The 27842-nt window shown below is 29.6% G+C and overlaps 3 protein-coding genes across 7 annotated transcripts; all 3 read right to left on the bottom strand.

Annotated features, from left to right (window-relative positions):
- Positions 1–291: 291 nt before the first annotated feature.
- LOC8265495 (berberine bridge enzyme-like 13) lies at positions 292–2267 on the bottom strand. Its single transcript, XM_002523116.4, has one exon. The coding sequence runs from the start codon at positions 2214–2216 to the stop codon at positions 570–572; it is 1647 nt and encodes a 548-aa protein (XP_002523162.2). The 5' UTR covers positions 2217–2267; the 3' UTR covers positions 292–569.
- A 16552-nt stretch (positions 2268–18819) lies between these two features.
- Positions 18820–23639, bottom strand: LOC8265494 (probable receptor-like protein kinase At5g24010). Of its 5 annotated transcripts, none has more exons than XM_015721774.3 (2): positions 22653–23639; positions 18820–21763 (listed from the first exon to the last, which is right to left on the bottom strand). In XM_015721774.3, the coding sequence occupies exon 2, from the start codon at positions 21630–21632 to the stop codon at positions 19137–19139; it is 2496 nt and encodes an 831-aa protein (XP_015577260.2). In that variant the 5' UTR covers positions 21633–21763; positions 22653–23639; the 3' UTR covers positions 18820–19136. The 5 variants fall into 5 exon arrangements, with proteins under 5 accessions (XP_015577260.2, XP_015577259.2, XP_025013856.2 ...); XM_015721773.3 differs by having other exon boundaries at positions 22712–23639; XM_025158088.2 differs by having other exon boundaries at positions 18820–22581; positions 22718–23639.
- A 1740-nt stretch (positions 23640–25379) lies between these two features.
- On the bottom strand, positions 25380–27082 carry LOC8265493 (berberine bridge enzyme-like 26). The gene has a single exon (XM_002523114.4). It carries the CDS (start codon positions 27044–27046, stop codon positions 25424–25426), a length of 1623 nt encoding a protein of 540 aa, XP_002523160.1. The 5' UTR covers positions 27047–27082; the 3' UTR covers positions 25380–25423.
- Positions 27083–27842: the final 760 nt, after the last annotated feature.

The following is a 27842-nucleotide window of genomic DNA, read 5'->3' as shown; positions in this document are numbered from 1 at the left end:
ATTTTCTCTAATAAAAATAATTTAAATGAATAGATAATTATTTTTTTGTTTAATTAACAATTTTACTTCTAATATTAAATAATCGACATATATTTATTATCTAATACCGATAAATATATAACAATTAATTTAGCAGTTAAATACTTATTCCTGAATAGACAACAATTTTCTTAAGAATATATGACATAGTCATTAATAATCAATTTAGATTATGCATAGGAGTGATTTTAAAAGATAAATTCGGAGCTAAGATAACTTGACTTCAAGATTTGTGTACAGAAAAGGAAAGACTGCAGAGAAAACACATAAATCCAGAGCCCTAATTTAGAATAGAATATCATTACATTAGCAATTTAATCAACAAAATAGATAATGAAATATGCAGATATTTCTTTCTTCTTTTTCCCAACAAAACAAAACCCTTATACATCAATACTGCAACAATTCTTAAGACCATACCCATTATTTTACATCATCCTGTTAAAATCATTATTCCTCTTTTACTCAGCCAGCTAAATTGAGTAAACTGGTAATAAAGAGAAGCCAAACCAGGCAACAAACAACCATCTCTATACTTTAATTCCTCCTCTTCCTCCCCTTCTTTTTCTTCTCAGAGAAGCAGGGAGAGGTGGGATGCTCTGTTCATGCCTGAAGAAGTTATCAGGATCAACTTTAGTTTTCACTTGCACCAATCTGTTAAAGTTGTCTTTGAAGTACTTGCTTCCCCAAGCACTAGCTTGTATGAAGCTAGTGCTGCTGTTTTTGTTCATACCCAGATCAAGATCCCTGTAATTCACATATGCAGTTCTTGGAAACATTGAAACATAAGGTGCCATGTAGTTGTATAGCTTCCTAATCCAATCCATATGTTTTGCTGCATTCTTTTCTCCATCTTGCCAACTAGTCAAATACTGAATCTTGAATAGGACACCCTTTCTATGGGGGAATGGAATTGCAGACTCTGAAATCTTGCCCATCATTCCACCATATGGATTCCATATCATCAATGGACTTTCTTCTTGCAATAACCTTTCCCAAAGTCCTTGGAGTCCTGTTTCGGGTATTGGTTCTTTGACAAAATCTGATTTGGCTTTGAAGTAATTCTTGAATAGAGACTTGCCCTGAAGTAAAACTTCGGGAGGTGTAGTACTTGGGTACCCAGCAATGTATAGCACAGATTTGATCCAACTTGTTTCGATGCAATCTTTCCTTGTCAGACCCAATTCAGGAAAACTCGTTTCCATTACATGTAGTAGTCTGTTAGCATCGCCAAGAAACTGACCCTGGAAAGAATTTGACACAGTCCTTGAAGCACTCTTAGCGATAGTAGCAGTTGATATGATGACTCTGATGAAGAGATCTTCATCGAGTTTATCTGCAACTTGCTGCCACCGGTAAAGGATCTTAGTGGCATCTTGTTCTAAAGTTTTAGTAACTGTAAAAACTGTAACAGTTGCTGGTACAGGAACCAACTTTAGTTTCCAAGCAAGAATGATTCCAAAACTAGCACCACCGCCACCTCTAATTGCCCAAAATAGATCTTCTCCCATGGCTTGTCGATCCAGAACTTTACCATTAGCATCAATTATACGAGCATCAATAACATTGTCAGCACCAAGACCGTACTTCCTCATCATTGAACCATAAGCACCACCAGTGATATGACCACCAATGCCTAGACTGGTACAGAGACCAGCAGGAAAGCCATGAGTTCTGCTTTTCTCAGAAATTCTGTAATAAGCTTCACCAACAGTAGCACCGGCCTGAACCCAAGCGCTGTTATCATCAATATCAACAGAGACATAACGAAGCTTTGAAAGGTCTACAACGATGAAGGGCGATTCAATTTCAGAAGCATAAGAAAGACCCTCATAGTCATGGCCACCGCTGCGAACTCTAAGGTGAATTCCAAGCTGTTTCGAGCAGATCACGGCAGCCTGGACATGGGTTTCATGCAAAGGTGTGAAGATGAATTCAGGCTTTGGCACTGAAGGTAACAAGTAGCGAAGATTCTGAGCTGAAGACTGTAAAACTGAAGAGAACGAAGAATTGTCAGGAGTGTACAAGGAAGTTGAGAAAGGAATTAAAATTTCAGAATTGACTTTCAGACATTGGATAAAGCTATCAAAGATTCGAAATGAATATGTGAAAGAAGGTGACAGAAGAAGAAGGAAAAGCAATGAAAGAATACTGGAAGCAGAGATTGAAGGAAGCATTTTCTTTTCTTTTCTTTCTTCCCAATGAAACTAATGCTTGTGTTGAAGATAATGTGGAGCAACAGAGTTCATTTATAGAGGGCCAGAGGGGTTATGGTCAGGTGATGAGCCTGTAATTGAGCTAATCCTAACGTCACATTAGGGCAGCTTAATAAGAAGATTTTCTTTTTCCTGAACAACTCTTTGCAGATAATTCCAGTCAAGGGTTCTTTTCCTTTTCTTTTTTAAAAATATTATTCTTACAATATTAAAGTTTTGAAAATTATAACCTTTAATCCACCACCGACATAATCCTACCCAAAAATTGGCTTGATTCTCTTATACTTTCTCCATTCTAACTAAATTTTTCCTTTTTTAAATAAAAAAATCTTCAATTATCTGTCATTTATATATTCAATACAGTATTAATTTTGTCATTTCTAATTTATTCTTATGTGCAATAAATTTTATAATATCTATAAAATGATAATTTTAATTTAGTTTTACGTAGCTAATTTTTTTTAAATATAATTAATCTATTTATTGCTTTCTTAAATTAAATAAACTTTTAAAAATATCAGTTAGCATATAATAAAGTAATAACTAGTACCTAACTATAGAAGTGTAAATGTTGATTAGTTTGGAATAAGAAGAATTGTTGTTCTTTTTATTTGTGAAATGGAGACAAACAGGAAACCCAAATTAGTGTCTTTTCCGGCCAATTTGATATATTATTTTATTAAAGCTGTAAGTCCATATAAGGATGGCTATTATTGTCCATAAATGAGCCAAAGATTAATTAAGAAGAGCTGACTAAGTGTAATTTATGAATCTTTCAACAAAGAAATATGTGCAGTCAACGTTTCAGGCCTAATTCAAGGAGTACAAATATTTGCTCTTAGAAATAGGAAGTCTTAAATTTAGGATTTTTTTCTTAAATATTGCATTGCGAATATGAAAAGATAATTACTTCATATTTTATAATTTATAAACTAAAATAATTGTAAAAAATATTGGAGAAATCGGTTTAAATCTATTTTTCTTTTAAAACTAGATAATTCATAAGCTTACATAGTTGAATGGTTAAAGCGTCTATAGTGCGTCTAGTATACTTTTTCACATTAATTAGAATTAAATGTTGGATTTGAATGAACCAACTTAAGGTCTGTTTCAATTGAGATGCAGCAGTAGCACATGGAACAGGACAAAATTAACTAATTTATGCATTTATTGAAAAAATTAAGTAAATGATTTACACTAGAATAAAGGTTTACCATAGCTAATCAGCTATAATAGTTTATTTTTTTAATTGCGAAGAAAACTTTTACATTTTTTGAAAGTTAAAATTTTTAGCTCTAAATCTCAGAGCAGCTCAGATTTATCACTAAAATAAAGACACTATTTATATTCTCATAAATTTTATAGTATTTGAAACATTTGTTAGTAGATTAAATAGTCTGAATATCACAATGCGATTAAGAAATTTTATTTTGAATTTTTTTTTATAAAAATGCTGAATTTATATATATTTTTAGAAATGATTATAAATAAACCAAGCGAAATCAAAAATTAAGAATTTGATAAAAGATTATGAACTTTGTTGTATTTTGATAATGGTATGAGATTTATGTCTTCTCTCTATGAAGGGTCTTTCTCTATTATTAGAGCAACTGAAATGATGAGTAAATAGTTTGTGAACTCCAAAGTTGCTTGCTCCTAAATATTCTTTTCCTCCTTATTAGTAATTGTTTAACTGAAATGTTGTTCTTTTTTTTAAAGATTTGATAATATTGAGCTAAGGCTTCCTATTTCTATAACGATTATTTTATATAATAATAATATTCTCATTCCTTATAGCATAAAAAAAAATCTTTCGCTTGATAATTATTCTAATACCATACTGAACCGAATTTGAAAGAATATTTTAAATTAAATCGAGTCCTAACAGGATTAGAGTTTATTTTTTTTAATTATATTTATGTTCTATTTTTTTTCTCTTTTCATTTCTTTTTAAATATTTCTATCGTGTGTTTAACCACTTAATTACTATGTTCGTTCTTTATGCAAATAATAAATCACTTCCAACAATCTACTAACCTTTTTTTTTATTTCTAACTATCACACTAATACATGATCAACTTTTTTCTTTTCCTGAAATCTTCACAATAAATTGAAGGTCATGGATTAAGTATTTGAATCACGGCCAGGATTTGGGCAATGCACTGTTTATGAATTTTGGATCAATAATTAATAGAATTTCCTACAGGACCTTATAAAAATAATTGAATTTGGACCAAAGTCAAGTTCGGGTGTGAATCATAATTTTAGATTTAAATTAAAATATTTCGTGAAAATATTAGTATAAAAATGCAAATTGAATTATAGTAATCACAATACTTAAATTTTAAATAGAACAATAGTTATAATCCAAATATTTAAATCTAATAATAAATATCATTTTGCTATTTTTAAATTAAAATATAAAAATTATATGCATTATTAATCGATTCTAAACAAAAATCAGAAGAGGGAGGGAAGACTTTCAATATAAATTATGTTTGTAGTTTTTCAACAATTTTACTTTGGACACTTTAAAATAAAATTTTATATCTTTAACCCCTCCAAAATGAGCCATGTGTTTTGACCCATTAAATATATTTTTCTAGCTCCCCAACTGCATCTACAGATCATAAATGTAAAGCTATTGATGGTGGCCAAATAGAGATGACTTTTGTTGACAAAGGCTAATTTATGTTCCCTATGATGAACACTTCCAAGTCAACTTAAATATATTGTTATAAATAACTTAATTTTTGAACAAATCATAACATTCAAAATTCTAGAACTATAAAATTTAGAGGAAAATATACTTTGATTCATTTTTTAAGTGTTAATTAATTGCAACCGACATTGCAAGAAAATTAGATTTTGATTTTATTAAAAATTGGATTGATTTAAATAAGGTAGACGCTAAATAAACGAGAGTTAACATATTCGAGTTTGGATCCAATTAATATCAAAATAATTAGAACTAGCCACTTGATTAGTTAGATTTTAACTCTTATAAATTATTTATATATCTTATTTTTATTGATGTGAGATTTCTAATAGATGTACAGTCATTCGATATTTCTATTATAAGTAAAAAGAGGACTCGGTTTCGAAAAATTTCTTTAAATTCATGTTATATCAAACGCGAACGGTTATCACTTAGAAAATATCACTCTATCACTCAAATTATTAAGTTACAATTATTTAGTAATTAAGCTATTTTAATTTAAATATAGATTTTAGTTATTTTAAATATGGGCCACTACAAGAAATTGAAATAAATTTTTAAAGACACTAAAAATGGTCGGACCATGGAATTTCTTCTTTGCTTTCACTCATTAATTCAAGGAAGAACACAAAGGAAGCAAGTTGTTTGCATCAAGTTTTGGTCATTTAAGTTTCAGTCTTCTTCTACCCCAACTTGTGGATTAATCTGAATTGAAAGTACACTAAAGATGCCTACTCCTGCTTGCGTAAATTGTGGACTTTTTAACTCAACATCTAATTAAAAAAAAATGAAATAAAAAATTACAATTTATGAACCTTGAGGAGAACTTTTGATTTTTTATATTTATTATATTAATAAATTTTTTTTTACAAATATTAAAATTTTTATTAAGAGAGACAGTTAAAAGTATTTTTAAATTAGTATTACCTTCTAAAATGTGATAAATAATTATAAAAATGTTGAAAATTTTACATTTAATTGTAATTAAAATAATAATAATAATAACATAGAATAATGTACAAGTAAATAATTAGTTTCTAATAAATTGTGAGGTCAAAAGAAAATATGTTACATTTCAGGCCCTAATTTACAGTGATTAGGGCACACTGTTCTTGAAAGTTTGAATTTTCTGTTTTGTACTAAATGAGTAAACATGTACTTTTCTAGTATTTTCTCTTGTATAGCACACGATTAATAAATAATACTTTGAAAAGTATAATTTTGATGAGTTGAGAAATTTTTTTAAAAATATGTATAAAAATCAATAAATTATAGTACTTTAGCAGAGAATTATAACCGATTGCACGTGTATTAATTCATTTAATTATTATTAAATTAGAGAGCTTTATAGGAATCGAATAAAATTTTCAAATTCGAACTTCCATTTTTCTATTCAGGATTTATCGAGAATTAAAAAAAAACCCAGCCGACAATTGTTTTGTTTTTGACTTTTATTTATTAATAGCGTTTTTCCACTTTCTTTAAAGCAGCCAAACAAGAAATTAACTCCAAGTCCATATTTATATTTTACTTATATTCTTGTTCCATAGGGAAATTAATTAGACATATCATCATGGATCGTACTGATAATTTAAGAAAAAGCTTTCAAGAATATGAAACATGAAAAGATAGAACTGAAATGTCACCTAAAACTACAAATCAATTAGACAGGTAATTCTTTATCTCTTTCAAGTATGTGCACCTTAAATGAAAAATATGACTGATAAATACATTTGAATTTATTATATTTTAGTATCATATAATCAATAGTATCATATATATATATATATATATATATATATATATATATATATATATATATATATATCAATTTAATTATAAATAGGGATAATGGCTTTTGAAGCCGGGTTGGAAAGTGGTCGGTTCTAATTGACAGTTTCAATTCCAACCAACTTAAAAGAATAAAAAATTATAATTAAAATCAATTATTTTTTTCTGAGTTAAAATCAGAATTAACAATTTCAGTTCTAACCGGAGAATCGACACTAACCGACATTAAACTGGTTCCTTTGCGATTCGAGTTCATTGGGTTGATCCATTTCGGTCCGATTCTAGGCCTAAACCAGCCCGTGGCTCGGTTCCATAAAAAACAAAAATGCAAAAACAGTCAATAAGATGTGAATCTTTCAACAAGGACCTACCTTTAATAATTGCATACATGAATCTGAATGAATAAGGGTTTTGTATTATTGCTTTATATTCATTTTCCACATCTTCAATAAGAAGAAACCAGTTTGCCCAAACATTCTTTTTGTCACAATTTTGTTCATTTTCTTTTGCTACTTTGTGTATATTACACCCTATTACCTTTATTATTAGATATAAAATAATTATAAAATTTAAAATTTATGTCCTCTTCTTTTATATAAATGTAAGCCCTTAAAATTATTTGTCACTCATCCAACATTGTTTTGCTCTTATTATGCTATGGCATAGTTCATTTTTGTAGTAGACTATAATCAAATTGAAATGAGTTGTGCTATAGCTTACTTTTAGGTAGGCTACGATGGAACTGAAATGAATTAAATTTTGAATTTTTTTTTCTAAGCTTGGTGTTTATATCACAACTAATAGGAGAATAACACATATATATGAGTATTTTATACTTTGATCTTAAATGATTGACACAATTTAAAATTAAATGAAATATAACGGTATTATCCCAATTGTAATGCTCTAAAGTAATTAATGAATGTAAGCTTTGAGAAAATCCATATATATATATATATATATATATATATATATATATATATATATATTAATTCAACCATGTTTTCCTCAAATTAACAGTAATTAAGAAAATTACATGACATGAATGTGACATTGCAGAGAAGTGGATCTTTCACGGGCCTGGCAATGATCATGATTTATTTGTATCTTATTAAGAAATATAAAATCTAGAACAGACCTTACAGCAGTGGATTGGAAGAATAAAAAAGATTAATTAGAATAAATTATCAGAAAGCAAACGGCAGGCCAATTTGGCTTTGTTAAAAGAAGAACAAAGAGGAACAATTAGGCACCATCATGCCTGCTTTGTTAATAGGCAATAACTGTCAATTTCAAATCAGAATTTATCCTAAAAAAAAAAAAAAAAGAATTTAGATGAAAACTTTATTCTGCCATAACTTTTGGGTCCTTAAATTGATTACTTACTTTGATTAAATATGTTATTTGTATGCATCTTTAAACTTTGGAAAAAGATTGGTCTAAAAGGTGATTTATTTTTATTATTTTAGCAAAGCTCTCCCTTATATTATGGTACCCACCAAAAAGATTAGCATCACTCTATGCTTGGTAATACGTAAACTTATGTAATATTTTCCTTCCTGAATTCTTCTTTCATTTAGTTAATTTAATTTATTGTGCTGTTGGGGCAGCTTTTCTGTGCCTATTCCTGCCAAATGTTTAATTCACAAGCCAATACATGTATAAAGATTTTACATGGAATATCTGAATCAGTTACTCTAGGAAAAAACACAAAATTCAGCAGGGAAATTTGGTAAATAATATAGATGTATAGAGAGATAATGATGAGTACAAGTTTGCTTAATTTAGCCAGAAATTCTAACCCTAGTTCTGATAAATAAATGATACAGCATTAACTTGCATCTGAGACATTCACTTCAGCAATTGCTTCGAAGGAAAAAACTGTGAGATGAAGAAACTTAAATTACTTGGTCTGCATGAACTCATCTTTTAATTATTACAAAGCCTAGAAGAAGATTATCTTCCTAGAAAGGAAAAAAAAAAGGAATATTTATTTTGAACAACTATGGATACTCTAATGATGGCTTGGGCCCATGCCACATGCTTCCTTAGTCGTAACTCATTTAACACATATTTAGAATGTTACAATCAAAAAATAAATAAAAAAATAATAAATTTATACTAATATTTCACACTTTTAATATTAAATAATTGATACATATTTAATTATTTTAAATTGATAAACGTGTATTAATATCAACCGGTTTAGTGAACAGAAATGCAAAAAATTTCTAAACTCTTTTTAGTTTATATCAGTAATACTATATAATAAATTGGTTCGCAGCAATATAACTTAAAAACGCTTCAACGAATGAAAACTCAACATTATATGTAAATACCATAATAAATAAAAAAGTAATACATATTAATATTTTATATATACTTGGATTTAACCCCCCAATCTTGTGAAGGGAAGGAAGGAAAATAAAGAAGGTTTGATATATAGGAAAATAAGCAAGTGGAAGTGGTAAGGTGAGTCAAGATGGAGCCCACTCCTATGAACAGCTTTGTCCTGAGGTTGGCTTCTAACAATCGCCCAGGTATCACACTGATCACCCAATAATTAAGACATTCACATGGTTAATCTGGACAACTTATTACAAGATTAATCATTCATACTTCATGCTGACATTACCCATCACATCTACCTCGTTTTCCAGGTAAAATTAGAGTTCATATTTTGATTTCATATATACACACACGTAACATTAATTAATTATGTTCTAAACTTAGGTGTTTGTGCAATCGTGAAGATCAGTTTTGGAACCAGGAAAAATATGATGTTTCTAATTAATACTTATCTCTCAAATTAACGTGTTGCACAAATCTTGCCTTAAGATGAATCGCACAAGAGAGAAAAATATGTTTGTCATGATGGAAATTTCATTTTAGTTTATACACTTTAACGTTGTGTTTGGTTTGTACGTCTAAAATTTATAAAATTTATATATTTTGAATGAATATTAATAGTTTAATAATTTAGATAGAATTTTTAAATAAATTACATATTAGTAAGTCAATATATTTTATAATATCAAAATTATTTTTTTAATTTTATTTTCTCTTTCATATCTTATTTTTAAATAAAATAAATTTTTTAATAAATTTCAGGTGTGATCAATTTCTTTTAGAAGAAATATATAGATAAAGAAAATATATAAATAGATATTTTATTGATGAGAACTAATGAATTTTTTATGTAACAAATAAAAATACATATTAAATATTAGTAAATATATATAAAATTTTTTATTTCTAATTAACATCAATTGTGTTGATAAATCAATAGATTAAATTTCGTAGGAAGTACGTCTTATTCTATAGTATTAAATCATATATTTATATTATATATGTCTTTTGATGAGTACGATTATTTACACATTAAATTTAATCTCTTTATTTTTTTTCCACTAAGAGAAAAATTCATACCACCACTTTTATATAAGGAGAACCCATTAACTCATAGAAAAGATTCATACAACTTTTTAAAAAATATACTAATATTTATTTATTAAAATTTATTAATATAAAACTTAAAAGGAAATCGGAGTAAGATGTAGTGATTATTTTCAGGGAATATCTAACAAAAAACACACTACTCCCTTTCTATCGAATCGATCATATAACCCACTATCTACATTCCATAAAATTTTACACCACAAATAAGAACTAATAAATAGATTGGCGATTCCATATAAAGATACCATATTCTCTTGTGAACCATAAGAAACATATCAATATTTTTGTACCACAAATAAAATTTTAGCATGATATATTAGTTTGATGCTAATTAAGCTAAACTCACTATTTATATGATTTAATTAATTAATTAAGCAAATGGGAGTTATCTGATTAGTGGGGAATTAAGAACAAATAGGAGTTTAAGTTAAGGAAAATGTTATGGAAGAGAAATGGAAGAGGATTGTATGAAAAACAAAGTAGGCATGAGGAACTACTCCACTCAGTCACAGACAATTGAAGACGTGCTACATGGAGAAGTTAGCTTGAAAACTATTTGTGGAGCACTAACAAGCAATTACCTGGAGAGCTCTAAATACAGAATGGATAAATGAGTCGAGGGGGAACAGGTTGAATACTACAAGCTTTTACAGCAAAGGACAATCAAGTGGATCATTTTTCTGTTTCTTTTCAGCAATTCTTATAACTCCTTTGATTATCAATTTAATTCTTTTCAGTTTCTTTCAAGTCTTTTAGTTTTTTTTTTTATCCCAATTTAATTCCTTAATTTCAAACTTTATAGTTATCTTTTTAACATGTTATCTCTTTATATTTATAAATATCCGAGTAAACTGTAAAGAAAGTTTAAGAATTAATATTGTCTTTAATTAAAAAATTAATTAAAACACAATTAATTTGGTTCATGAATCTCAATACGTGGCACCCTCAATTATGTTTTTATCCACATAATCAGAGATTAAACCTCACCAAACTGAAATACCATAGTTAGATCATATAGAATTTTAGCTACAATTCATTTTTTTGACATCATGTATTCATATTGGCTGCATAAGCTTTACAATTTTCTTTATATATATATATATATATATATAAAGACCGACGTTGGATCCCTAAAAGTTCTTAAATACTGACCCAGGTGAGGATTCATCTTTCGACAACAAAATCCCATTAAAAAGAAAAGGTTGTACTTAGTCTTGAGCTCCTTTTAATGGACAAGAAATAGAAACCATGTGGTGCATTTGAAAAAGAAAGCAAAAAAAAAAAAAAAAAAAACAGAAAGAAAAAATAAAGGTTCAATTTTACTAAAGTCTGCTAAATTGAAAAGTTACAACATCTTTTTCTTTCTTTTCCACGTTCAAGGGAACAGCTCCTCCTCCTCCGTCACTGTCACTATAAACAGTGACGCTCAAATTGGTCACCGCTTAATGCGCCATCTTCAATTTGCTTCTGCAACGTTGAAGATATGTATATGCATAATTGCCATGTTCCCATTTTCTTTGAATCTTCAAATTCAGCACAAAAAGCAAACTTTTATATGGGCTAAACTCTGCACCAACACCAACCTTCAAGATTTTTCATGTCCAAGAATTTCAACTCAATACTCACCTACCTCATCCCATTTTCTTTGATGAAAATGGTGATAATTAATGGCCCAACACTCCCATTTTCCAAACTCTCCACAATTGTATGCCTCTTGGGGTCTTGCACACTAGGGTTTTCCTTTGCTCTGCGTACCACTTCTCTTTGCATTTAGTGGTCCAGGTTTTTGGACCCATATATATGCTTTACTAGTAATCTAACAATGGTTTCTGCAAATATATGCAGCAATTCAACCACTTCAATCATGGGTTTTTATGGGTTCCAATTAGACTTTTTTATTTTTTTCTAATGGCATTTCTTTAATTTGTGACCACTAGTTTGGATAATACACTCAATTGTTTGTAGGGTAAGTGGGATTCGTATTTTCTTCTTAAGTCTTAAGATTCCATTCCCAATAACTACTACATATCAATGTCAGCCAAGTAAGTTCATACTATATATTTTATTCAATCATATGTATATAGTGTTTGACTATCATTAACAATATGCTCCGACATTGAACACCTATAATGATCAATATCTTGCTCTAACATTAAAAATTATAAAGTACAGATTTGCATTTTTTTAAATTGATAATCTAATTTTGGTTAAGGAGATGCAAACAAGTCTGATTCTGGTTCCTGGGAGATTGATCCCATTGTTCCTAATATTTCTGTTCTTAGATTTTCTGTTAATTTTGTTTACAGAATTTGTAATAGAGTTGTTCATCAATTTTGAATTAATATATTTCTAATTTGTGATAGCTGCTCCTTATAGATCTTTTGGCTCTGTTAAGGGCTGATTGCTCTCAATGAATTTATTCTTTGGCAAAAAAGAGAAAAAGATTGCACAAATTAAAAATATATGCTGAGATCTATTTTGCATTTTATTTCTAATATGAACTCAGAAAATGAGGAATCTTATCAATTCACCTACTAAGATTTTCAACTAAAACATTATTTTCATAAACTGAAAATATGATGCCTAAATTATTATTATGATTGTCTTATCATCGTGCTAATAACTATAAGAATTCTTTTCAAATAAATGATAAAAAAAATTATCGAATTAATAATTCAATTATCAATAATGTGCAATTCTTTATCGATTAGCATCAATTATATGTGATTTATCTCAAAATTAATCGTAAATAATAAATTCTCTTACCTATCAAACTAGTCTTAATATTATTTACTTTTTTGTTATATAAGAGCTTAAATTTCATTTTCTTTTCTTACTTTTCTTTTTCTGGTTCACAGGCAAAGTAATTTTCTCATTTAAGATAAAATGGTTATCAGTTAGAAAAGAATGTAAATGCTCATGAATTTTAATTCAAAAACATCCAAATATAAATCTGTTCAAACTTTTAGATGATACCATATAAAATCTTCAATTCAATCATCAATTTCCAGTACACATTGAGCAATTCTAGACCATCAACATACAACATAATAGAGGCAAAATTCCAGTAACAATTTTTTTAAAAAAATTTACTAACTTTGTAATGGGTAGTGGGCAATAAAAAATAATCATTCCTTAATATCTACCATAAATGTGATAAATACTTATTAATATTGATACTGAATTTGGTATGTACATCATAGCAAATAAAGAAGTAACACGTATACATAGGTATTTTACACTTTAGTATTTGATGATTAACACATATTATATTATTTAAAACTAATAAATACATATTAATCATCTATATGTTTGGTGTATAAGTGAGAACATATACCCAGTAGATAATCATACTCAAACTCAATCTCTCTATTTTTTTATAAATAAAAATATCACGACACTTTTTTTCCTTTTTAATATTTTAAATGAAATTTATAATATACGCAAAAATAAAGGCTCAACCTATCTGAAATTTATGAAAAAAGGGTATCAACTGAATTTTGTTGATTAGGCTTTTCAAGTCATCCAATATTTCTACCACTTTGCTAGAGAAAATTATTAAATCGCAACGAAGTTAAATACAAAATTCATATTTACAACTTTCTGTTGTTTCAGAATCTGATTAAATGGACCTTAACTTTTAAAAAAATATACATTATCAGCAGTAAATTGGGTTAAAAAGTGGAGGGATTTCAATAATTATCTCTAAATGAAACATTGTAATGCTGCTGCCAGCATAAGTCGGAATTGATCAGTAAATGAAAACAAAAAATAGAGAGACAAATGGTGGAGAAAGTAAAAGGGGCAGCTGGGTCATCATATATAAACAAATAAAATTATCATTATCAACTTCCTGCCAAGCTTATCGCTACCCCATGCAGTTAGGTAACAAAATCTGGAATGGTAGGAAAATATGAACCCTAAAGTATAGACATTACACATTTTTCAACTACATTTAAGCTGACCTGATCAATAATTTTATAATATATATATATATATATATATATATATATAATAAATCTGGATTAGATTTCTATAAGTTTCCTTAATCATTGCCAAATGCCAATTTATTATTTGCTTCCTTACAATACTTTGTTAGTGTTCACTAGTCAAAGCCTGACAGTGTAGGTTTGTAAATAAGACTTATTTACTGAGATTATTAAATTATACCATCCCACTTCTATTCTTGTCTTTTGTTCTTAAGGCTAAAAAAAATTGGAAAAGAAAAATTAGGTAAACCTTAGCCATTGTCCCTATTACTTGTCAAAGTGGACATAGCCTCTCAAGTTAGTTCATGATCTACATGAATTGGTATAATTTTAGGCAAAATGCTTTTTTTTTTTTTTGAAAGTCTTTTACACTTTTGAGTGTTATTTTATTTAACTTTAATTTTTGTTTTATTCTATAAGCTCATATGTTGTTATTTTTATTTTGATTGATGAATTATTAGTTCTCAATTGAAATAAAAATAAAAATATAAGGACTCAATATATATATATAAAAATATAAGGACTCAATATATATATGAAATTTAATTAAATAAAGAAATAAAAATATGAGAGTTCAATAAAATAAAATAAAAAGATTAATAACTTAGTAGAATAAAACTGAAACTTTTAGAAACTTAATAATGAATTTTGCCTATGCTTTATTAGGAGCGAAACTGAACTAAGCCAATTTGAACATGTTATTATTTAAACTTAGTTCGTTTGAAATTATATTAGTGATCAAGATCGATTCGAATTTGACATATTTTGAACGAGTTGAAAAAAGAATCGAGCCCGAATCAATCTCAAATTATTCAAAATATTAATATTCTTATTATTTTTAACATATAAATGAGAATAATAAAAATAAAACACATTTTAATAATAATGGAACTAGTGAGAAAAAAACCAACAAAGAGTAATAAGCTCAAAGCTATGTAAAAGATCCATTTAAAAAAATAACTAAATAAAAAGATTTTGTTCTATTGAAAATAAAATTAAACAGGTTTGCAAGTGAAGTTGTTCAGGCATGCATCGAGGATGCCTGTCATGGTGTAAGAAGGTCGATGCCATTGCTTTCCTCTTTGTCCTTGAAGGTCTGGCTCTTAGGGAAGGTACGCTGTGGGCAATTGCTAATGGTTGGAGAAACGTACATAGAGTTGAAGGGGACGCCCAAGTCATCATCAAATGTGCTATCAACCTTCATATGCCTTGCTTGGAGACTTCAACTCTTCTTGTCAATATTTTAGTATCAAAAGCTAGCTTTTCTTTTTTAGTTTAGAATTAATCTAGAATGTGTCGGGCGAGACTCTTATGGGTGACAAAAATATTATCTCAAGTGTTTTGACATAGCTGCATACTCAAAGTTCGAATTTAATACCTTAATTAAGCTAGAAAATATCATTATCATCTCATCTATATGCTCTTGAATAAAAGCTAATTTTTCGAATGTTATCTTTAGAATTATTAAAAGATCTTTTAATGTTATTACACACAATGTAGCTAAGAAAACTCTTATGTATTCCTGACCTTTTTAGGTCTTCTTCTATTTCAAAGAAATTTTAAAATAAAAATTAGCTTGCAAAAAAAAAATTACATACTGTGTATTCTTTTCAAGTTTTATCTCATAAAAGAAGATTTGCCAATTTATATGTGACTGTGAGTGTATAAATATGTTTTCTAATTAAGTATAAAATCTCTATTTTAACTTATAAGAAATTTATTTAATTTTATCTTTGTTATCATATAAATAGAATTAATTCTTAAAAATATGTATCTTAGTATTATAGATAATATCTATAGCGAGTTTAAAAGCTCATAAATATATTGAACTAAACTTTTGTCTTCTCAAGTCAAATTCTTAAAGGGATTAATAATAAGATTAAATTCATTATTATAATTTTTGTACGAGTATAAAAGAGTTAAAAAATGAGCCAACTTTGAATCCAGTTCAAACTGTTCAAATCATTTTACAATCTTATTTTCTTATCATATGAGAATAATTGATAAATTTTATAAAATATGGCAAATTCTATTAGTAATACCATCGAAGTACTAGTCTTGAATATCTTTATGGTAGAGCTAAAAGAAAACAATTGTCATAATATATAGTTGTAATGTGATTTAAATGGGCGAGATATTAATTATATAATTTATACTTTGGGGCGAATTTTAAAGACATGTGTATTTAAAAATTATTTATTAATTAGTTAGAGAAATCGGGTTTTTAAACTTTCAAATTTTAGAACAAACATAACTAGGATTCGAATTAATCCTTATGATTTTATTTTTTATTTTCAAAAATAAACTAATCCTGTCAGCCTCGTTTGGGTTGAGAGATTCTAGAATCTTTAAAATAAAATTATAAATCTCATAAATTTATTTATTTTTGAATATTTATTTATTTTGGTAGATTTCCAACCAACATTAATGAATCGACACATTTACAAGAGTTTCAACAATGATTAATCAATTCGAGTTAATTTCAGAATATCAATTTTGAAAAAGAAAAGGTGAAGAGCAAATCTAAAAATATTGTTGATATATTATACAAGAAAAAAATTAAAAATAAACCAAAAATCATCATACTGGAAAGACATATCTAACATGATATCAATAAACAAAAATGTTGATTTGTCGCAAAAATAAACTAAAAAATAACATAATTGAAGGTAAATTATAACATAATAAAAAATAAATCAAAAGATAAATACTTTGAAATAAAAATGTTGATTTATTGTAAAATAAACTAAAAAAAAAAAAAAAAAACATAAACCAAAAAATAACATATTGGAAGGTAAACTATAGCATGATAGAAAATAAATGAAAAATACTTTATTGCAAAAATGAACCAAAATTGTCAAATTATTGCAAAAATAAACTAAAATATAATATACTTAAAGGTAAATTATAGCATAAAAAAAAATCAAAATCTATATATTTTGAAATAAAAATGTTGATTTTTACAAAAGATAAGCCAATCTAAACAAAAAAACAACAAAAACCAAACTAAAATGCATATGGCAATACAATATAATACATGATACATTAAATTATTGCAGCAAATAATACAAATGACATAATAAAAAGACACATGATATGCATACAAACTGCCACATTTAAAATACTTAAAAGAAATGCCGCGCATATCATGCATGAAAAAGTAAAGAGTCTTTCTCATTTTTTTTTAATTTTCTACCATTCTCTATTTATTAATTCTTTCTCATTCCTTCTTCAATTTCTCTTTTTCTTTTTTTCTTCTTTCATTTTTTTTTTAAAAAAAAAGATTCATTCTCCATTTTGGTTTAAAATATGACTCATTCCACCATTTTTTCTTTTACTTAAAGAAATTTCACACATAGCATGTATGCAAAGAAAAATATTCTTTCTCCTTTTTTTTTCTTTACCGCACACTACCAATCATTAACAATTCAATTTTTCCTGCTCTATTCTTTAATATATTTCAAGATTATTTAATTCTTTATTCTACTTTCTTCAATTGATGTTTGATTTCTATTAAATATTTTTTCTAACTACATAATTATAAAGCTATTTGTTACAGCAATGCTAATCTTTTTCAAAAATATTATCAAGACTAATTAAAATAAAACTATTTAAATTCAATAGAATCATTTAAATGGTCTTGCAGAGAAAAAAAATTGTAATCTTTTTATTAACTTTTTTGAATAATTTTTTCTAATAAAAAACCCTAAGAATTAATTGATAATTATTTCATTTTTTTATTATTTGGAATATTTTTATAAAATTATAATATATTAAAGCGGCAACCCGTAGAAAAGAAATAAAAAATAAAAAATAAAAAAAATAGTAAAAAGAAAAAAAAAAGCAGCATAAAAAGAAATTACTACTGTGAAAAGGAAAAATATTTGGAAAAAACCCATAGCACATGAAATTTTCTCTTAAATATTTGGTGATGTATCTGGTCAAGCTTGATGACTAGAGCTCTTTAAGGATTGGGTAACAATTTTGGGCCAGAGCTCCCGGATATTGGGCCTGAGTGGGCTTATGAAAGAAATGAATACATTATCCCTTTGTTCAAACTTGAAACTAAAAAGGCCAGAAGTCCATCAATCTGTTTTAACATGGGCTGAACTCTCTTCCTTTAAGACTGAGATTCTTTTGGCCTTTTTATTATTATTCTTTTAAAAAAAGGTTACTGTTGTGATCCAATAACTTGCCTCAATTGTATTTTTTTTAGTTTAATGATAAAAGCGATTTTATCCAAATTTATTCAAGTTAAAATATTACTATATTTGAAATCGATTAAAGTTCATTTCTTTTGAGCTCGAATTTAATTTAGTAATATATTTAAAATATTTGAGTTCGCATATTATGAAATTCTATCATAACTCATCAAATTACTCAAATAATTTAAATTCAAACTCGATTTAAACTATTTAGCTTTATTTTAAGTTTGTGTATATGATTTTTATTTTTTGTATTATTTAAAATATGTATATTAAATATCAATATAAATTCAGAAAATAATCTCAACTCTTATAGCAGATAATATTCTATTTGAAATCAAATTCTTATGTGAAAATATATTAATGATCCACCGTTGCAGGAATAATTTTGGTACATAATCTACAAATAAAATTCTCTTTCCTATATTTAAAGCACACATAAAAAAGGCAATATTTGGAGTGCTTAAATAATTATACATAGTATAGCATCAACAAGATCCTCGTACCAAAGCTGGTCTGTCTGGTTATTTTGGAGAACCAGCTTTAGATTTATACAGAAAACTAACTTTGTCCTTGGCTGTGGGAACAAATTCTGAACGAAATCATACAAAGAATGGTTAGATTTGTACCTCCAGAATCATTTCAAAGAATTCCTGAGAATAGTATAAGGCCTGATAAGAGTATTTCACATTATCAGATGTGTATTCTATATTTAAAACTATCTCCCTTCATTGGTCATCAACTGGGAAAACACTTTGCTTGTTGATATGTCTGAGCCACCATTACCATCATCATCTCTTTCAGTATCAGCATTGCTCGACGAACATTGAGCCACCATGGAAGAAGATGATGCGAGTTCTTGTGCATTTGCATTCCTGTCCTCGCACGTTTCTCTCGATGGTCCGGATTCTGCGAGTTGAAGTACATATTCCAAGTTCCATAACACATCTCCCATAGTTGGCCTATCAACGCCATAGTCAGCCAGACATTTCTCTGCAATTTCTCCATATTTCTTCAGAGAGCTTTGACTAATTTGTCCGATAAGATGCGGATCGATTATTTTCTCAAGCATGCCCTTTTTCTGCCATTGCATTGCCCATTCAGCTAAATTTACTTGCTCCCTGGCAAGCAATGGGTCAACGGCAGGTCTAGCACAAAGTACTTCAAAAAGCACAACTCCAAATGAATAAACATCAGACTTATCTGTAAGCTGTTGTCTACGAAAATATTCTGGATCCAAATACCCAAAACTACCTTTAACACCAGTGCTTACATGAGTCTCATTGAGACATGGACCTGACCTTGAAAGGCCAAAATCAGCAACTTTGGCTACATAATTCTGGTCAAGCAAAATATTTGTCGACTTAATATCACGATGAATGATGCCTTGTGTTGAACCCGTGTGCAGGTAGTGAAGACCTCTTGCTGCAGCAATGCAAATTTCAAGCCTTTGCTTCCATGACAAAGGTGGACATCCTGAACCGTACAAATGATTCTTCAATGGTCCCCGTTCCATATACTCATAAACAAGTATCATTTCTGACTGCTCTTCACAATATCCAATGAGCGAGACAAGATGACGATGACGTATCCTAGACAAAACTGTTATTTCAGTCTGAAATTCTGGAAGTCCCTGCCTAGATCCTGGTACACCTCTTTTTACAGCAACCTTCGTGTTGTCTTTAAGAACTGCTCTGTAAACCATACCAAAACCGCCTGAACCAATAATCAGATTTTCATCAAAATTGTTAGTGGCTAGTTGTATGTCGGCAAAAGGGAACCTCAAGCTATGATAACCATTTGGGCCAGGAGATGCAATGACAGTCACTTCAGACATTCTACTCCGAGAACTGCCTCCATATATCCGTAAAGGTGTCCATCCTGCACTTTCTGCACGCCTTGGTTTCAGTGTCTTCTTCTTCCGTTTACGTTTGAGCAGAACTGCAATTACAAGCAACGACAATAGAACAAGGCCTCCAAGAATTGAACCCAACACAATCCAAATTAGTGTCTTCTTAGAACTATTATGTGAAGCATGAAAATTTACCATCTTCATTATCTCTACCCCATTCAGAATAGCGTTGACTTTCAAAGAAGTACTTAAATCCGAAGGTCCAATACTAATACGAATTGCTCCCGAATCATCAGAATCTGCAATGAAGTCTATGTAGATTGGAGATGCCAACACATGGAATGTAAGCGACGATAAATCAAGATCCTTATAAGCAGAGTAATCATTTATGTAAACATCAAAGTACAACTGATTAAGTGAAGTACTAACAAAATCACAAAAATGCATTCGAATCAAGTGTTGAACATGACTTGAACCCACCGGAAAATCCCATGTAATGTTGAATCTTGCACCTACAGTTGCATTATCCCTATTCATCACCTGTGCAGTCATATACACATTATCAGGTGCAATCTCTTCACTGGCACCCCCACTCTGATAATTAGGAGAATGAGTGGTAACTGCTTTTTTAGCAGCTGATTTCAGAACAAGAAAATCATCATCAGGGATCCAAGTTCGCCAGAGAGTATCATTAAAAGGTGTCAATTTCGAGCCTCCCACATTAATCCTGTGAATTGTCTCTAAAACATTCAAAGAAAGATTCTTGTACTCTTCAATTCTATCAGTACTAACCAACCTAGCTCCATAATCAACAATAAAATCCTGGGGTGCTGAAAAAACTTCAATAGCACTAACAAATGCAAAACCGGATTCATTCACAGGACTAAACAAAATTTCAACCACTTCAACGTCTAATATCAGCACATACTCTTTAATCACAACAACTTTGGTACTAAAATCACTCAACAGCTTATAGCCGTTAACAAAAACACTGAACTTTGCAGTGGATAAGTTAAGAGTTTGAGCTGCAAATGGTGAAAAGTGAAAACGTAAAAGGTGAGTCCCATTCTTCTTGATGTTAAACTTGTAGCTCGAAGAAGAAGTGAAAACTCTCGCTGTATGGTGCAAAGAAGGCAAATTTGGAGATGGGTTTTGGTTTGTTAGTGAAATGGATTGGGCTGTTGAGAGAACAAACCAACCCGATTTTGAAGAATCGGAAACAAAAACTCGGTTGTCAAGTGAAGTATTGGTGGTTGAGCCACAATTGAGAAGGTAATTGTCTGTAGGAGTGAAAGAGGTTGACGATGAAGAGAGGAGAGACATGAATACTAAAGACAGAAAGTGAAGCGCTTTGGTTTCCATGGATGGAGATATTTGGGTTTCCCCTAAGATGGTTAAACAGAGGGTTGGTTCTTTAAGAGACTGAGTACATGATTGAAGATGTTGAAGTTGGATTTGCTTTAACCAGAAGAATACTCATACTCTGCATAAACCTGTTACATATAAGTCAAACAAATTATTGCACGCTACTCGCATTTCCATTCAGCAAAACTTGATGATATAAGCATATTGCAACATTGAATCAGGGAAAAAGAACAAAAAAACAAATGTACATCAATTGTCAATGAGAAACCGAAAGGATATTGTATTCATACAGTGATACAGACAGTTGCAAATTCAACATGTAATGTCAAGGCAGTCAAGTAAAACCCAAAAAAGATGGAATATGACATAGAGAAGCCTGAAAAATATTGTTACGAGTAAGATGAGGGTTTGTGTTTCATCCCAAGAATTCGCCTACTTCAGAAAAATCCATCTACCTTTGTCAAAATCTACTTGAATACCCTTTCTATCCCTCATTTCAACACTGTAACTCCGTTTTATTTAAACCTCAGACCAAATCAAGAGGAGGTAAAGCCACTTAATTGCAACTATGCAAGACAGGCACAGGATGAACAGAGTTTCATTACACATTGCATTGGTAGAATTGCATCTGGATAAAACTAAGTTCTGCTGTTGAATAAACCCACAAACAAAACTCTTATAGACTTATAAAAGTATTACACAGGGAAATGGTACATGAATCCTTTGGCACCAATTCAACTACAAAACCAAAACACATAAAACGGACTGCAGAAGAAAGAAAATGAAGAAATCATGCTGAGAAGAGTTGCAAATTCCATGCTTTTCTACAATTAATGTATCATTTCAGCAAACAAGATGCTACAATCAAACTCAAAGTTTCACATCTTTTCTGATAGGAGAGCAGGTTTCATTCAAACTGAGAATAAGGATTCCACCACCAGATCAACTGATACAATCAAATCAGCAGATAAACACAAGCATAACCACATGTTTCAGTAATAAACAAATAATCCTCACCATTAAATCACAAGATAAATGTACAAAAATAAACCCAGTTGAAGAGACAAGGAAATGACCTTTACCTCAAACTTCTTATCCTCCTCTCTCCCCCCTTCTTTCTGTATGATCAAACACACAGATAACAAACAAACACAAAAAACTGTTTGCTCTCTTTTCTCTCTAATTCCTTCTCTTTTAAATGCCTAAACTGCAACACCTCTGTATGTCCAATTCAAAGGCATAAATATGAAGAACTAAAAACTTACAGTGCAACATCATTTTCAAAATAACACCAACTGTTTTTTGCCAATCAAATTGCCTTAAAGAGTTTTTTTTTTTTTTTCTTTTACAACTGTCTGCCACTTTAGTAAGTGTCTTTCTTGCTCCATGAATAAGCTCGGCTGGATTGGGCAAGTGGGTCCTACTCCACTCACACGCGCAATTATATTTGAGTACTAAAACAGATAATCCTCACCGCACCCATGAATAAATCAACAGATAAGCTCGCGTTTGACATTTGAGCAAAGATGTCTCGTCGATTCACCGTTGGATGAGAAAATATACATATTTATATTTATATAATGGGGTTTGGCTGCTCTCCATTACTAAACAAACAGTAGTCCTAGTCCATAATCAAGCATGGATAAAACAAAACTGCTCCATAGTAATTCATATGAACAGAAAGAAAAAATACAAACAGCTTGATGAGCCAAATTCGAGCTCCACAGTACCCGAATCAAAAACTTAAAATTAATTAAAAAAAATAGCGAACTACTATCTGAGAAAGTAGGATTTAAACATTACGAGATTATCACTATATTAGGTATGGCTTGCTTTCCGAATTTTGTTAAACCAATAATTTCCCAAAAGTTATGAATTTTATCAAAATTTAATCATATGGGCACCTTCGCCTGCATTTATTGATCAAGTTGTGATGAGAAGGAGTACGATCTTCCACAAACTCGTTTGGTAGTTGGAAACCATGTGATTGCCAAAACCGACATTACTTCGCCACAGCCTTTTTTCTATGTACATTTAAATGTCTTGTGCCCACTAAGATGTTGATTAAAACCATAATTTATAGCATATCTAGTGGGATCTTTGCTGGGGATCAAAATTCTATTTTTAGAATTTTAATATAATTTCATATTTAACGTTTAATAACTTAATTAAACTAGAATAAATTATTATTATTTTATTTATATACTTTTAAATTAATTAATTTAATTTATTATAGTTCAAGTGCAATGTAAAAATATCTGATGGGAGGTTTTAATTTAGAAGAAAATAGGAATATTTGGATAATACAAGTGGGGTAAAATTTAAAGAGTGAGGTTAATTTTTTTTAAATTTTTTTTTAATTCTATTAAATAAAACTAATTGATATTGGTTAATGTTAGTGTGATGTGTATTTGGGCTCCACAAATACTGTATTAGTCACATGCTTATGTAGATGCCAACTCAGCTGCTAAACATTTGATTTTGACTGAGAGAAAGTATAGGTTAAAACTTAAAATTAATACTCAATTTTACAAATTGCTCTTTGATAATTTTAAAAGTTTGAGTCATAGTCTCACTAATGTAAACATTTGAATTTTTTTAGAGATAAGTAATAAAAAAATATTATGTAATATTTCTATTTTAAAATTACCAATATATGTTATTTTTAAAATAAATAATATAATATATATATATGATTACAAATCGTGACAATAAATATATTTTATTATTAAAAATTCTCAATTTGTAAAGGTTGAGCTATCTTATATTTTACATTTATTGTTAAATTTATCATGTAATTTTTAAATTTTTGTATTATATTTTAATATTAATTTTAAAAAAATTATGTGTCAAATTTATCGATGTAGCGTAGATTCTGATGACAATAAAAAGAAAGTTTGATCACTGTTAGAATTGTTGATTCATTTCATTATTAAAATATTATCATTTAAGTATATAAGATTCATCTTATGTACTTAAACGATAATATTTTATTATGAGACGTTGACTTAGCTTATTTTTTTCTTTTTGTCATCGAACTTCATTTTACGTCAACAGATTTAGTTAATAATTTTACTGAATGCTAAAATTAAAATTAATATTAAAATATTATACTGAAATTTTAAAAAATTTTAAAAATCACATATTAAATTTAATAACAAATGCAAAATATAAAAATCTTTTTACAATTAAGCCTATTTTTTTCATCAATTTTGTAAGATAGAGTAGTTTATTTAGTAAAGGTAAGCTTGAAATTTGTCTAGTTAGCATTTCAATGAGCATAAATCGGTTACAAATACTTAATTGTAGCAAACTTTTAAAATTTAATTAAAAATATATTATTCACATACTAAAATTATAAGAATTATGAAATGAAAATAATATTATTATAATTTTTCTATAAAGGTATCAGGTAGTTGTCAATAGCTAATTATAAAAATACATAAATTTTCTTGAAGTGGTCCAATATGACTTTATGCACAATGTCGAGAGTCTTTGGCATTTTCCTTGTAACTTTAGTCACATGATTAGATAAGGGGGAAGACTAAGAAGAAGAAGAAGCAGAAAGAAGAAAGAAGGCTTTCAGTGTCACTCTCGAGTACATGATTTTCTATGCATTCTTATTCAATAAAAGTTAAGTAATCTTAATTATACTTGTATATTGTACATTTGCTTATACTTTGTGGAGAGAAATTAATAAATAAACTTAATTTATCAACTGGTCATCGTCGGTAGATAAAATAATAATAAAATAGGTGATTAAATTTATCTAAGAATTTCTTGGTTTTTTATAGACTATTAGTTTTTCCCCTTTTAACTCCCTTGAATGAGTGTAGTGGGATGCTTTGTTCATTTCTAAAGAAGTTGGAAGGATCTATTGCAGTCTTTACATTTACTAGCCTCTTAAAATTATTCTTGAAGTATTTCAGCCCCCAAACACTAGCTTGTGCAAAACTAGTGTTGCCCTTCTTCTTGTTCCTTCCTAAATCAAGATCCCTGTAGTTCAAGTATGCTGCTCGAGGGAGCTTTGAAACATAAGCTGCCATGTAAGAATACAGACTTCTGATCCACTCTATATGCTGCTTCGTTTCCTCTTCCACATCCCAAGTGACCAAGTATTGGATTTTGTATAAGTTTCCATTTCTGTGAGGGAAAGGTATTTCTGATTCTGATATCTCACTCATTCTTCCTCCATACGGTGTCAGGATTAGCATTGATGTTTCTGATTCAAGAAGTCTTTTGTATAGTCCTTCCAGTCCGGTCTCTGAAATGGGTTCTTGCACATAATCTGCTTTTGCTTTGGAGAATTCCTTGGGTTGTGTTTTCCGATTAAGCAGAACGTCTAAGGATTCATTCTTGGGGAAACCAGCAAAGTAGAGTACAGATTGGATCCAACTCATTTCGGTGCAGTTTTCCCTTGTGATGCCAAGTTCAGGAAATTTAGATTGCATCAGAGGGATAACCTGCTCAGCTGTTCCAAGATATAATGCATCAAATGAGATTTGAATGGTTCGGTTGCTGTTCGGGCTAGAGACCACAACTCCTGTTACTGCGTGGAGGAAAAGGTCTTCAGGAAGCTGATTACCAACAGTTTGCCACTTATGGAGAAGCTTGCTTCCACCTTGTTCTAAGGTTCTTGCAGCGCTGAAAACAGTTACTGTTGGAGGAACTGAAACCAGCCTTACTTTCCATGACAAGATGATTCCAAAGCTCGCACCTCCTCCCCCTCTAATAGCCCAGAAGAGATCTTCTCCCATTGATTCTCTGTCAAGAATTTCTCCATTAACATTAACTAATTTGGCATCAATAACAGCATCAGAAGCCAACCCATATTTTCGAAATATGGTTCCAAATCCACCTCCACTAATATGTCCTCCAACACCAACAGTAGGACAGCTCCCGGCAGGGAAGCCATAGACATTACTTTTCTCTGCAATTTTGTAATACAACTCTCCTAGAGTTGCACCAGACTCAACCCATGCACTCTCACTTTCTATATCAACACTGATGGATCTCAAACTGGCAAGATCAACTAGTACAAATTTCTCATCAGAAACATAAGAAAGACCCTCATAATCATGACCTCCACTTCGTGTTCTTATCAGCATATTGTATGCCTTAGCACAGACTACGGCTGCTTGAATGTGAGATTCATTAAACGGGGTGATAATAAATTCAGGTTTCAGAGCTGAAGTGCTCGAGAACCTCAGGTTTCTAATGGAAGATTGCAAGACAGATGAGTAGCGGGAGCTGTTTCTGGGGAGGATAACCTGCGAAATTGGCTTGGAATTCCGCAAATGAGAGGAAAAACATTGCAAGAACTTCACATCAACAGAATTTGAAGTCGCAGAGCAAACTAAGGCTAAAAGGATAACAAGCAATGAGATACTAACAATTTTTGATATTTCCATTCTTTTTTTACTTTGATCTTTGTTTCCTCTCTACTTAATTAATCATAATTCTAAGTGATTAATGGTGAACTTGCACCATATACTTATAGCTAACCAGTTTTCGTCTGAAACACGTCCTCTATTCATTGGCTGATAGAAATTAGGAAAGTTCAAAGCTGGAAATGAAGAAGATTCTTGGAAAACAATTGGGAAATGACACATCTTTTTTCTTGAATGCATCAGCAAACAAGACTATCATGCTAGTCTACAATTTCCAACTATAGCCATTCTGTCAGGAATCAACATTTATCTTTCAGAATTTGGTCCTTTTGCCGCTCAGAGAATCAACTGCCGTGTCAAAAACAGATAAGGAAAATGAAGGCTATATATATAGTTATTAGATGGTTTATCAATTGTTCCATCCTGAAATTTAATTGTTTGATAAAAGGAATTTTAATTTTCTCAGCCTCTTTCAAGTTGTTCTCTCTCATTGATAACCAGTAAATGAACATAAACGACTTGATAATAAAATTGAACAAATGTATACTACATTTTTATTTTTCTATGACTTTTTTATTGAGAATGATATAGTTTGAATTTTGATGTCAGTCCACTCTTAAAACAGTCTAATTTTACGATTTAATTAAAAAATTAATTACGTATTAAAAAATTTAAGATTGGAGAGGAACCCTATCAAAAAAATATAAACTATAGAAATATATTTAGGGTTTCTTCTTGTAAAGAACTCCAAATTTAATGTAAATTTTGCCCTTCATTTACTTATTTGGGGGCGCTTCAACCACAAAGTTATTGTGCC

Source organism: Ricinus communis, chromosome 4, assembly GCF_019578655.1.
Source record: "Ricinus communis isolate WT05 ecotype wild-type chromosome 4, ASM1957865v1, whole genome shotgun sequence".
Taxonomy (NCBI): Eukaryota; Viridiplantae; Streptophyta; class Magnoliopsida; order Malpighiales; family Euphorbiaceae; genus Ricinus; species Ricinus communis.
Note: the sequence above shows the minus strand (reverse complement) of the source record. Positions and strands in the feature narration are given on the sequence as shown.